We start from the raw sequence: 14,281 nt of genomic DNA, 5'->3' as shown, positions 1-14,281 counted from the left end.
CAGACATTAACACAGAAGTACAATTGAAAGATCATCTAAGTTAAGCACAGAATTAAGACTTACAATTTATTTTGACTTAGCAGCTCCACAGGACTTGTATGAACAATAATATAAGTCTTTTTACCATTAACGGTAAGAGTATATGCTTTGGTAATTTGGTATAGGACTTTGACATACATAGATACAAATCAGGAGCCTCAGTAATGAGTATTTTAACAATCACAATCAGGTGGCTAGAAATGCAGAATAAGTTAGATTAGAGAAAATTCATCATCAGTTAATCTTCAATGGCAAAGTGCATTTTGAAATAGCATCTGATTTACCAGGTACTAATAAACATAAGATGCTAGTTCACAATGGTCCGTGCAAGCTCAAAGTAGAACTCAGAGTTGCTGAAAGCGAGGACTCGAAAATGGAATCCCTATATCTAATTTTATTTTGAAAAAACTTAGAGATTAATCGAGGATGCGCACCCCAAGGGTAGCAGTACGATGCCAGCTAATAGTACCATATTGACTTAAACCATAGTACACTTTATCCTTTGTGTTAGTATTATCTTGTTTTAGCTCAGGAGCAACGTTGATGTCTGTAGAATCACAACGGAAGTATATTATACAAACAAATACGATAAATTATTTTTTGTGATGTTTCAATTATACTTTTTGCGACCTCGCAAAACTAAGCTGAGTTTCTACATTTGTTCTACTTTTCAGTTTTATTGTGTATCAAGCAACAAATTCAAGAATATACTTAAGAGTGGTATTCACTAAGGTAAGGTAACATCTACGTACATCCTATTCTCCTGTAATTTACAGGTTGTGAGATTACCTTCCGGATATGTTGTTTTATTACTTGAAAATTTTGTATTGTTTGCTTCAAAACTCTGTACCCTTTATATGCCTAATAAAAAATTAGGGATATATATAGTTCTAAACATAAAAGAAGTGAAAAATGAAGCTTTGGTCCCTTTATTATGATAACTTTGGTCTATCAGTTATTTGAGTTTGCATATAAATCAGTAACTTATGGAATTATATGTTAAAGGTACCATAGGAGTTAAAACTAACAAACCATCATGGAAAATTCGCCCAGCAGGTTTTCAATTTTCAAATTCTTCCCCAATTAGTTAAAATTATGAATTGGTTGATATTATTTTGCCATAATTAGGGTAGCCAACCCAACTCTCATATGAGCTTCCAACGGTTCATTCATCTGACCGTAAAGGTTCATTCTCTTCATTAAAAAAGGAGGTAGAACCAATAGGGATTTCTTTTTCCATTCATCTATATGTGCCTTTCGCTTTGGTTTGTAGTCCTTTAGAAATGCTTATTTAGTCAATATATGGTTTGTCCACTTGGAAAATCACGTTCTTCGTGTAATGTAAAACATGCATGACCAGTGAGAATTTATATAATCGGCCTCAATTTATTTAAAAATGATCAGGTGCAATTATTGTTGCTGCTATATGTAATATAAAAACAATATCCCTAGAGTTAAAGATATACCTGGTTGAGGAAGGAAATCCTTGATGACTTTGGGGATTTGAGTGTTGGGCAATTTAACTTTCCAGTAAATCTCCGGAGATAGCGCTGCATGAGTACTACTGGCCACAAAAGCAAGCTACATATATACATGTATAAAAAAGCTTCTATTAGTATGTCCCATGTAAACAATAAGCTTTCCATTTTCCAATGAGTAAATTCCATAAGACCGTTTGACTCAAAAGTCAACGGGTAAAAAAAGTGAAGCCGGAGTGTATGTTAAAAAGACATTGAAGCTTATTTAACTACTAAATCTAGTCATGAAGTAATTATTGTTCAAAAATAGATAAAGAAATATTACTTAACAGTTTATTTCCTTAAACAATGTGAGATACAAACACCTCCATCTTTTTTGAAAACATTAAGCCTAGGATGAGCTTTTTAGATCTTTTCGTGTTCCTATCAGTTTGGTTTTGTTGAGCTTCTTTGGTATAATGCTTGCATGAGCATGTATGTAGAGGCGCATTTAAGATTTGAATTTTATGAGTTCAACATGTTATTAAATTCATTTACCATTTACCATTCCAGTTAATAAGTTCCAAACTTAATATTTATACAACTTTAGTAGATATCATAGCACAAAATGGCAAAGTTAAGCCGAATCTTTAGACACTCTTTTTATACAGAAATGATATGCGAAAATGCTTCACAAAATATTCTTTAAATCGTGGAAGTCTGAAACCATCAAGCAAGGTTTTTTTTTTTTTCATTTTTTAATACTAATCAAACTCTCAAAGAAAGATCAGATCATATTGATGCTTCTGTTTCCTTAATTTTTGTAAATTGATAAAGCATATCAACCTTTGGATAAATTATTTTAGAGGTAGTTTCACTAACAAACTACTAGAGTTCTAGTACTGGGAAGAAAGAAATAAAAAAAGTTGATTAAAGATTAAGACTTAAAGCAAAAGACGAATTCCGAGGATCTGTCAACAACATTTTGGTGAAGTTTGAAGAACTTTATATCTCTACTCTCGGATACCCAACTTTTAAAAAAATAAAAAAAAATTAAAAAAACTAGACTAATCCTAGGTTTTTTATTTTTTATTTTATATATATATATATATATATATAACCATCTGATAGACATAACCCACTAGTTGATTAATATCTAGATTCGTGCAACGCAAGGCCTATAAGGGGTTTTCCTATTTTCTGGACACAAATTCGAAACCCCTAGTTAAGAGTGAAGGGATTTCATGATCCATCCTACCACATTCCTCGGTGATTTTCCTCATAGGTGGAGCTAGGGGACGCAAGGGGTTCATCCGAATCCGCTTCATCAGAAATTACATCATATATATAAAGTCAAAAATATTCTATATGCATATATGGTAGATGGTAAATCGTCCTGACTTTTTCGTATGTTTACTTCTTTATATTTTGAATCCTTTCGGTAGAGTTTGAAGAACTTTATATTTGTACTACACTGGTACCCAACTTTACAAAAAAAGCTACGCTAATCCTAGTCTTTTTCGTCTTTTTATTCTTTTTTATTCTTGTCCTCCCTATTTTTATTTTTATTTTTGCAATCATTCAATATTCGAAATTCACTGGCATGACTAATCAAGTTACATACCATGTATGACTTATTAAACGGAGGCGTGCTTCATATCAAGTGGTTATTCATTCTCCAGACACCAACCTGAGATGCTTAATTAAGTGTGGATGAATCTCATCCATTGTATCACACCCCTTGAGAGTTGTCCTCCCTAAACAACAATAAGGTTAAAGAGTCAATATGGTTTTGGTACCAACTTTAGATCAAGGATTTAAACCTCAATCCTAAACGAGTTTAAGTCGACCGTAGGAATCATCGATATCTATTATTATTAGTGCATGCATATGGACTAACTCCCAATGAATTTACCAGAGTTGTGTTTTTACACTTTTTTTTTTTTTTTTTTTGTGCTTAGCAATAGTTTGGCAGTGCCACAGAAATGTGTCTGGTATATGAAGAACAACATGGCATTTCACTTGGAAATGAAGCACGCAGTGGAGGCAAATGATGAGAGAAGATACTTGTACTAAGATTTTATATAAAATAGTGCGGGCCCCCCGGCAACAACCTTCCCCATTTCACAGTATGAGGATAATCTTTTTCTTGCTCTATAAACAAGTTTCCTCATCAGGGTCCCTTTTCATATGCAAGGAGCGGAGCCTAGCCCTCCGGTTACGGGTTCGCTTAAATCCAAAATAGGTTTGGTTCAAACTTTATATTTATCTTAAAAATTCAATGAATATGTATAAAATATTAACTTAGAACCCAGTAAAACTCTATTACATTTTCATAGTGGAGTAATGTTCAGGGCTGTGCTCTTTTGTCATGCATGGCATTTGCACAAATGACCATCTTTGAGGTCACTCTTTGAACTCTGTTCCTATTAGCCCACCGGACTAAATTTGTGTACAAAGAGAAACTTCATCGAACTACTCTTAAATTTAGTCCACTAAACAAAACAAAATTTAAAGAATCGCATAGGAAAAAAGACCTTACGGTGCATATAACAAGTATTTTCACTGGATGATCTTCTTAAGGATCGGTATTTAACTTATGATCGTAAATGAATTGAGTTACATTGTCGCTCAGTCAATAACTCTCAACATATAGAAAGGTCATATATCTTCAAACTACGCTCACTACTTTTAAGGGAAAAAAGAGCCTATCTGCATCACCTGGCAGCTAAATCAAAGTCCATGTGCAATGAACAATTTTCAGCAATGATGGGATTCTTAATTTACCAAAGGTAAGCCATGTAGCAACCATGTCATGTTTTAACATGTCAAGTTCTCATGAGGTAATTGACAAATACCCTTGAAAGCACATCAACACAGTTCATTTTAATCTTTGCAGAGGAAGACGTGTGAGCTAGAGAGCATTAGGATAGATCTGGAAAAGATGGTCAAATTGAAGGATTTCACCAAAGTGAAATGTTTCATTATAAGATACCCATAACCCATTGGAAAAGTCAAGAATCCTAAGGGGAAAAAATCAAGAATCCTAAGGGAAAAAAAGTATCTTTCTTTGGATAAATCTTGATTCTGCAGTGTTAACAGAGAAAATTATAGGTAAGAGAAAAACTAACTCTCACCTTTTTACACTATTTTTCCACCTTTCATAACAGAGGCTTAAAGTTCACTTCAGCGCCAGCAAAAGAACTTTCCTGACTCAAACAAAATATAATACTTTGGAAGGTAGATTGGAGAAATGACGAAGTACAACAACAACATAATACCCAGTGTAATCCCACTAGTGGGGTTTAGGGGGTAGAGTGTGCGCATACCTTACCCCTACCTTAGAAGGTAGAGAGGCTGTTCCGGTAGACCCTCGGCTAAATAAAAGCAAATGGAAACAGTTCAAAAAAGAAGAAACGACACTGAGAAAAGACAAAGTAATGTGAAGAAAAATGCTACTCCATTATGGATGCATAAAACAATGTCCACAAAATAGCTCACGTCAAGAAAACTAGATATGGAAACCACAAATTAGAAGCCCAAAGAGGTGGTGAAGAAGTATTAAAGCATACAATTAGAGGAGAAAATATAGTCCTCGTATTCAAGCAAGGCAATGTCTGTAGAAAAAAAGTCCACAGAGAAAATCAGTCCAGACCAGGCAATCAGTAAAGCAAAATCCAAACACAAATCAGTTTTATTGGAACTCTGAAGAAACAAAAGAAGAAGAAAAAAAGGAGAAAACAGAGAAGAGAGTCGAACCAGGCAACCAGCTTCAGCGGTTGAGATAGGGCGGCACTGAGCATTCTTCTTCACTTCCGATTTCTGACTTACTTTGGGGGTTGTTTATGAGAATTACCAAACTTAACTTATTAAAAACATGTCAAGCAAACTCATTGCTTTGGTCTGTTTTAAAAAATAAATCTGTTGGTCTATTTTAAAGAGTAAAAAGTAGGCTAATGTAGAATGCCGGGAAAGAACCTAGACTTTCGACTCACATTGAACACCCTTCTCTGGGATACCTTATCTCAGTTGCGTCAATGGTGTTCAAGATTTAATATACATCTGTAACAGGTAATTTTGTACCTATATACACAGTATAATTTTCAGTGAAGGGTGTTCAACTGACTACCCTAGGCCAAGGGTAGCTCTGCCCTATCTTCCCCCACCAACTTCTCTCTTAAGACTTGTTAGTAGTACATGAAAATTCTTGTTGGTATCAGATCATCCTCCAAATAATTGTCATGAGCAGTTTAGTAGGAGAGTGTTGATCAAACTGAGCAAGAAGAGGCTTTAGTTTATAATATCTTTTACAAGTAATATTCGTTCATAAATTCCTAAATAAAACACAGAAGGTAGAGATCGCCATGTAAAGCCGCAAAGCAAACAGAACTGAGTCAAAATTAAGGGGAAAAGATTCACAAGAAATCCACTGCTTCCTTGATTCTCCTGGACTGGTCAACGATGCACTCTGAGGTTAGCCTCGTTTGAAGTATAAGAAAATTTAGAAACCTTAAGAGCCACGACCCTCAAATTCTGTCTGTCCTAAAGTTCTACATGAAATCCTCTCTCTGCAGTTGCCATGCCAATGCAGCATCATCATCTTGATTTGGTAACTATTCCCATCCCGATGCAGCATCATCATCTTGATTTGGTAAATATCTCCCTGTCCTGAAAAAACCTCGTATTCTCGAAGAGTGAAAATTCCTTCTTTGACTTCGAGCGCTAGATGCAGTTCTGCTTCTTGAAATATTAGTATGACCAGCAATTCTTACTGAACTTTGATGCTCAGCTTCTCCATCATTTACAGCTGCTTTTCTAGCTTCTACTTCTTTAGGAAATAGTAGTTGAATTGTATTCCAAAGGCCTGTGTTTACAGCGCAAGATCTTCCGTCGCTGCAAATCAAGCGCAGGATGATCAAGCCTCAAATAAAAACCTTTTTTCTGAAAAACGTAAAATTATAGATGAGGCCATTCTCACCCAACTCAAATAGAAGTACAAAGTCTAAGCCTTTTTCTTATTAATAAGATTACTCCAGCTTTGGTAAGAAAATTCTAAAGATACCTGGTAAGCTGCCTGCACTTGGGGCATCGCGTCCCGCATATATCAGCAGCAGATCTCAGACACTCCCCACAGAAACTATAAACATGATTGAACCAAATAAGTCAGAACCCAATTATTGAGAACCTCTAAAGTTAGTGCTGTATGAATTTGAGTTCATGAAGATTTCCGTTTAGATTGTACCTGTGTCCACAAGAAGTGGTACTGGGTTCAAAACAAATCTCCAAACAAATCTGCAAATACAATTGAACAACGCTAATAGATGATGAAAAATCACTTTACTGATAGATGAAAAAGGTCACTAAGATCCAAGAATGAGCTAAGACTCTTACAGCACAAGAAAGCTCTTCACGAATTCGATCCATGCACGGAATTCGTTCTTCTGACACTTCAATTCTTTTCTCATCTGCTTTTCCAGTGGGTTTTGGCTCTGTTTCTGCTAGATGGTGAAACGGAAATTATTTAATACCCGTAACATGGTGAGACTAAACTTGTCTTATTGGTACACTAAACATTGGGCAAAAGTCTACTATTTCTATACAAGAAGAAAATCTAGAGAATCTTTGATGTTAGAGAACCCTAAATTTATCTCAAGTTGTTGAGTATCGAAATGCATATAGGTCCAAATCAAACAAAAAGGAGATTAAAAATTCATACAATGGACTCAACTAGTTCGGATTGAAGTGTAGTTATTGTAGTATTTACTACTTGTAACTGTTATGTATGGTGGTTGTTGCGAACTTTATTATTTGCATAATAGAATTGCTAACTCACCACAACCACCAACAACAGCATACCCAGTATAGTCCCACAAGTGGGGTCTGGGGAGGGTGAAGTATATGAAGACCTTACCCCTACGGCCCTACTCTTGTGGGGTAGAGAGGTTGTTTCCAATAGACCTCAGCTCAAAAAAAAAAAAAAAAAAACATTTTCAACACAGGTTTGAAAGAAGTACAAGCGTAAGAAGCTATGGTGTAAATATTGAAGAAATAAAAGTACTGACAGCAAAATAGTGCAAATAGCCAAAGTAAATGAAACAACAGTAGTAAATAAAATCGAAGAATAAGATAATGCTTCCATAAAATAATAATACTAGTAAGGAAGTAAATGAAACAACAATAGTAATAAAATCGAAGAGTAAGATAATGCTTCCATAAAAATAATAATACTAGTAAGGAAATAGATAGATGCTTCCTGACTAGAAGTATTTCGCTTTCTGAGGCCGCTCTACCAGAGCGGCACAGGAAGACTCTTCAAAACACTCGACCCACTATCCATTGTTCAAGATAGTTTGTCAAATATCAATCCCCTCGAGTCTAAGACCTATAGGTAAGCAAGAAGGATGCTTCAGACTAGAATCCCGCTCTACCACAGGAAAGGAAGAAAACACTCGACCCACTAATTGTCTATCCTAATCTAATCCTCGATCTCCATGCTCACCTATTCTTCCCGGTCTAATCACCTCTTCCTTGCCTACCTTTACCTCTCCTCAAACCTATCCCACCCAAAAAAATAAATAAATAAATAAATAAAATCCCAGTGCCTAAGTTCTCGCTATGCGTGGGGTTCAAGGAAGGACTGAACCACAAGTGTCTATTGTATGCAGTCTTACCCAGCATTTCTGCAAGAGACCATTTCCACGGCCCAAACCCGTGATCTCCTCCAGCAACTTTACCAGTTACGCCAAAGTTATCTTCCTCATACCTATCCCACCGTTCCCAAGAAATGTGAATCAGCAATTACAAAATTAAACTTGTGGTATTTATTACCTTGACAGGTATTAGCATCCCTTTGAGGACTTTCTTCAAACCCTTGAACCACATTATCATTTTCACCAGCTTTAAGTTCAGGAAAATCCACGTCCCAATTGAAACAAACTCCTCCAAGTTCAGGAAAATCCCTGTCCCAATTAAAACAAACTCCTCCATCATCATCATCATCATCATCATCATCCCAATTGTAACCACCATCAGATGACACTTCCCATGAATTCAAATTACTAATGAATGCATTTTCTATTTCTTCAACTGATTCAAAGCTACGTTTCAGTAAAACGTATGGTGAACAAACAGTGTCTGAGATAATAGAGCCATCTTTCAACTCGATAAAATAAGGGCCTAAAGTGTTAAGATCATAATGATAAGCATATGGGGTTTGACAAGAACCATCAGTGAATTCAATGAAACTGAGAAGACCGTTGACATAGTGATAAGCATATGGATACGGCTGTTCAGTACTAGTGCTAGACTCGGGCAAGTCTGCCATGGCAGCAAAGTTGAAAGAAATAGAAAAGGGAAATGATGGTGGATTTTTAGTTGTAGTGTGAATGGAAAATTGAGGGAAAAGAAATGGTGCTTTCTACCTTATTGGAAAAAAGTGAAAAAAAGGTTCGTTCTTTATTAAGAAGTTGAAAGAGTTCAGTGGGGTTTTTTTTTGTGGAAATTGTCTTCTTTTTTTTGGGTGGGAAAAGCACACAAGATACCCCCTTGACTAAAAGTAATTACCCGGCTTTGGCCCCGCTAGGTATTCGGTATCCGTATTGGAGCTCGATTATATATTCGGATTCGTGTTGTGTAGAGCCTCATTTGGGGAAAGAATTCCTTACCAAGGATTTTTTCATACCCAAAACGAGAATTCAAAATCTCTAATTAAGGGAGGAGTAATCTCATCCGCTACCCCATATCCTTTGGCGGTAAATTATTGTACGCGTGAGGGAGGAATTCTTTTCTTCTTTTTTTTTTTTTTTCAAATTCTTTAAGTTCTTTTTCTTTTTATATCCTTCGTCAACTATAACCAACTTCATGAGATAGCATCTGACTGATCTTTAAATCACTGGTGAGTAATGATTTGCATTTCGATATAAGCAAACATTTAACTTTTCTACATAAAGGGGAATAATAATTGGGTCCACGGTAAGTTGATTCGTCATGTCTTCCCTTTGGACTTTTGGTTCGAGAAATTCCCATTCAATATTGGAATTTTATTGATTCGATCAAATTTGACTTTGGGTCGCATAATATTAATTAAAGTGGAAGCATCGCCTATCAAAAATTTTAATCGATTGTTTCGTATCTTATTCTACTTCGCTATTAATTTATATAAGTCTAATAGTGCTACTTGAATTGACACAACTGATACTTAAGCTTGTATAAGTCTGTTTAAATAAGCTCGGGACATGCTTGTGCTAGCATCTAGAAGGCCCCTACAAAAAGGGGTCAGATTACAATCATTAATTAGATATATTTCTGCTTGATCCCCTTTAATTAAAAGTTCTTACTCAGAGCCTGCACTTAAATCTTCAACGTCCTAGACAATGCAAATCCGAACAATCGAGTCAATAAATACCGAATGTAGATAACTAAACAAAAAAATGAGTTAAGAGACTCAAAATTAAAAGAAAGAGGTTAGAAGAAATCCATTGTTTGTGATCTCAAAATAGAAAGCTTATCTATTTATAACTACGATAAGTTATTTTTAATCTTTTTAAGTGACTGTATTAATACACAATGCATTATTCCGTACTAATTATTACGACTAAAAAAGGAATAAAAATACAAGCATAAACGTCACATCAATGAAATTGAACTCAATCCCTTTAGTACAAGCTGCATGATTAATAGAGTTCAATGCAAATCGCCTCCACTTACGCATAATATGTTCATCAATTTTTTATTTTTTTTTGGTCACTTCTGAAACTGAAGGAAAACAAGAATAGAATGAAAAAATTTGAGTAGAATTAGTCACATAGAAGAATGTACCTGTGAAAAAAATTGAATCGATTGTAACGAATTCACACTGAATGTGTATACAAATCATAGGGTGCCCACTGAAAATCAATAGGAAATCGATTTTTAGTGTTTAATATGATAGAAGTTGTTCTTTTATGAAAAGTGGATTCCATCAAGTGAAATTATTTTCTTATAACCATCTTAACGTTTAATTTCGTATTACTTGCCTCAACTGACAATTAAATATTATTATTAATCTCTAATACTCAAAATTTTCATTAAAATACTCCCCAACTTACTGATATGACTATTCATCTTTAATCTATATATCTTATTTTTCTTGCAAAATGATTCCCAATAGCAAAGACAATAAAATTCAGTAGATACTTCTGAACACATGTAACATAATTATTAACTCTGGAATTAAAAAAAACAAGCACAAACATCACTACAATAAAATTGAACTCAACATTGCTAGAAATATTTTCCTTTATTCCACTTTATGTTCATCAATTTCTTTTTCACTTTTGAAGAAAAGAATGAGTATAATTAGTCACTTTGAAAGAGTATACCTGCTCAAAAAATTGAATAGATTGTACAAAATTCAGGTTGAATGTGTATACAAGTCATACTGAGCCCACTGAAAATCAATTGGACAAGGATTCTTTGAATCGAGTTCATGTATCCGGATCCTCTTCTGGATATCCATCCATTTAATTGATCATTTTCAAGTATAAGTCTATATAATCTATATAAGTCTAATATTAATATTGCTGGAATGATACTTAGGTTTGTATAATAGTCTGTTTGGCCAAGTTCGTGCTTATTAAATACTGATTGATCAATTTTGAAGGTTGCCTTCTGCATCCGCCATCATTAATTAGACGTTTGAGGTTCGAGTTTTGAAAATGAAAAATTCTTAATAAGAAATTATTTTAAACCCTCAAATAATTTAACTGAGTCAGTAAATACCAACTGTGAATAACTGGACAAAAAAGGAGTTAACAAAACTCAATAGATGCAACAGATTATACTAATTATTTTTTAACATACACAATGCCATATTGACAAATGCAACAGATTATACATATTATTACGACTTAAAAGAGAATAAAAGAACAAACACAAACATCACTACAATAAAATTGAACTCAAAAATATTATTTTAGGGTAAAATATATGATCAAATAGAATTCAGTGCAAATCGCCTCCACTTATGCATCATATGTTCATCAATTTCTTTTTCACTTTAGAAAAACAAGAATATAAGGGGTAAAAAATTGAGTAGAATTAGTCACATTGAAGAATTTACCTGTACGAATTTCACCTTAAATGTGTATACAAATCATATTGAGCCCATTGAAAATCAATAGGACACGGGTTCTTCGAATCGAGCCGGGTCCACGGTTTGCCTGACCCGCTCCAGTGAAGTAGACTAACTGGACCCGCATGTAAGTCACGGCAACTTCCCTTCACATTATCACCACCTAAACCATGTTGGTTCCATCTGTGCTCTATTGGCGCCACGTGTCCCGCGAAAATCAGTAAAAAAGGCGGTAATGAACCAAGTTCATAAATCCGGATCCTTTTCTGGATATCCATCCATTTCTCTATCCGTTTCGTGTACCCGACCCGCCTCCATTTCTTCAGATCTATAATCATAACCCCTGTGTTTCAGCCCATAAAAGCATGATCAGCTCATAATATATTGGCGTGTGACAAAGAAAGAGAGGAAGAGAGTTACACAGACATCCACAACATGGAATCCAAAAATGATAAGCTACGGGCCATAATAGAAAGAAACAACTAGAAAACATAAATAGTACTCGCTCCATTCCAAAAAGATTTTCTTATTTTAACTTAGACACGAAATTTAAGAAATAAAGAAAGACTTTTGAAATGTGTGATTCAAAACAAGCCTTAAATATTTGTATGATTATAAATTATCTCATTAAGTTAAATTGTTTCTAAATATAAAAATGTATCAATTTTTTTAGGACAAACTAATAAGAAAAGTAAGACAATCTTTTTGGAACGGAGGTAATAGTAATTTTTTTTTTTTTTTAACTTAGGGCATAAGGATGGAGTTACACTTGCAATGCAATGCTCAAAGAAGCAAAACCACAACATCTGGATACAAAAATGATAAGCAAGAAGCAACAATTGAAGCAAACAAAAACAGTAAACAACAGAAATTTTTCAAGAATTGAAGGAAACATAAAAAAGATATAACTTCTTAAAACTTACGAGTAGCAAAGAGAGAAAAAGGGAGTTACAGAGAGGAGGATTCCATATTTTGTGTATAAACACCTAATTTTCTAACTTATTTGTGTATAAACACTTTTTATATACTTTATAGAAGGTTGATACATTATGACTTATGTATAATGCAATGTATATAATTTTGTATAATACTCCCTCTGTCCCAATTTATATAGCATTGTTGAAATTTCGATATTCAAACTTCTCAACTTTGACTGTGAATCCGGACACAAAAGCTTTAAGTTTTTAAATAAAATTTATATAGTTGGATATTACGTAAGATGTGCTATAAATCATACTCCCTCTGTTTCAATTTACGTGAACCTATTACTATTTGAGTCTACGAGGTGATTTTTTGACCACGTTTTCCTTATATTTTTCGAAATGATTTGAATTGCAAATTATCATGAGTTATAGTACTTTTTATGTAGTATCTAAATATATAAATTTTATTTTTATAAATTTCAAAAATCTCTGTCAAAATTTACAGCTACAGTTATAAAGTTTGACCTTTGTACTCCGAAAAAGTTCACATAAATTGAAACGAATGGAGTAATAATTAACAACTTAAAATATTTAAAAGACATCTAAAAAAAAATCAATAAGAAAAAACTTGATTGACTCTCGAAATATCAACAATGCTACATAAATCGGGGCGGAGGAAGCATCGTATTTAGAGAAAATAAACATCTTCGACCTCTCCTGATTTTGAATTTTTTCAGATCTATAATGTATAAAAAATAAAGATTTCTAGTAAAAGTGTTATAAAACTAAAAAAAAAAAAAATTATAAAGGTTCAAATAATCATTTCTCCCATTATTTAATGGATTACGTTATTTTAAAAAGTTGTATATTTTAAAAAATGTATATATCTTCATAATTGGAAAAAAAACAAATTATAAGAAAAAACAAATAAGGAATTTAAAAAATTTAATTACAATTTGGCGGGTTAGTTTTTAGCCCATTTTACCTGTGTTGAAGTAACAAGGATTCCGTCCGTCGAATACGCCGGAAAACCTGGGATCCGACCAGAATCTGGCCGTGAAATACGCCGTAAAATCCGCATGACAATATTCCGGAGCTCCGATTGTCTTATTCCCCAAATCCGTTTTCCAGAGCTTAAAAATATCATCAATAACAATCAAATCTGAATCTAAGTATATAACTCTATGAATAGAATCTTCTAGAAGATCAGCTAAGTAATTTCTAACGTAATTGAGCGGTTGTTCAAGTGCATCCCTTATAGAACTTGAAATCATGTTTTGCACTTTTTTTGGATTGAAATAATACACATTGAACTTCAATTTAGGGAAAATGCAATGAATTAGGGGTTTGAGATTTGTATTTGAGACCAAAAAGTGGAAAAATATGTTTTCTGGACATCTAGAATTGCGTAGAATTGAATGTACGGCTGCGATTGATCCACGAAGATACTCGATATCGAGTGTGATTGATATATGAATAAATGAATCGGATTTCGCGGTTTTTGTTGAGGTGGTGCAATCAGGTGCATTGCGGAAAATAGAGGATTTACGATACGAGAAGTGAGGCTGAGATGATTTTATCGCTTCGGTGGGTGAAAAAAAGACGATTATTAACATTGTTGCGGTAAAAAATGTTGAGAATCTCATAATCCAAAGCATTTTTACTGGAAATGGGTGAAATTGTAATTGTAATTGTTTATTATGTGTTTTGTTTCTGTTGTGTTTATTTGAAGAAGGTGAAGCAAAGTGCAG

General features: G+C 34.1%; 2 protein-coding genes across 3 annotated transcripts in view; both read right to left on the bottom strand.

The window, feature by feature from the left end:
* Nucleotides 1-14,281, bottom strand: part of LOC132050653 (probable galacturonosyltransferase-like 7) — a 29,358-nt gene extending 15,077 nt beyond the window's left edge. Inside the window, exons 1-3 of one of the 2 annotated variants that reach the window (XM_059442009.1) lie at nucleotides 13,516-14,281; nucleotides 11,596-11,950; nucleotides 10,057-10,381 (exon numbers count right to left, since the gene is read on the bottom strand). In XM_059442009.1, coding sequence (XP_059297992.1) covers nucleotides 11,607-11,950; nucleotides 13,516-14,188 — 1,017 coding nt within the window. In that variant the 5' untranslated portion in view covers nucleotides 14,189-14,281 and the 3' untranslated portion in view covers nucleotides 10,057-10,381; nucleotides 11,596-11,606. Of the gene's footprint in view, nucleotides 1-10,056; nucleotides 10,382-11,595; nucleotides 11,951-13,515 lie in introns of those variants that run through there. The other variant, XR_009413490.1, reaches the window with a different exon arrangement.
* LOC132050654 (putative E3 ubiquitin-protein ligase RING1b) lies at nucleotides 5,791-8,913 on the bottom strand. Its single transcript, XM_059442011.1, has 6 exons — nucleotides 8,325-8,913; nucleotides 6,888-6,994; nucleotides 6,739-6,788; nucleotides 6,559-6,633; nucleotides 6,156-6,389; nucleotides 5,791-6,113 (listed from the first exon to the last, which is right to left on the bottom strand). The coding sequence occupies exons 1-6, from the start codon at nucleotides 8,818-8,820 to the stop codon at nucleotides 6,110-6,112; spliced, it is 966 nt and encodes a 321-aa protein (XP_059297994.1). The 5' UTR covers nucleotides 8,821-8,913; the 3' UTR covers nucleotides 5,791-6,109.

Source organism: Lycium ferocissimum, chromosome 3, assembly GCF_029784015.1.
Source record: "Lycium ferocissimum isolate CSIRO_LF1 chromosome 3, AGI_CSIRO_Lferr_CH_V1, whole genome shotgun sequence".
Taxonomy (NCBI): domain Eukaryota; kingdom Viridiplantae; phylum Streptophyta; class Magnoliopsida; order Solanales; family Solanaceae; genus Lycium; species Lycium ferocissimum.
The sequence above is the reverse complement of the archived record's forward strand: the minus strand, read 5'-3'. Positions and strand labels throughout refer to the sequence as shown.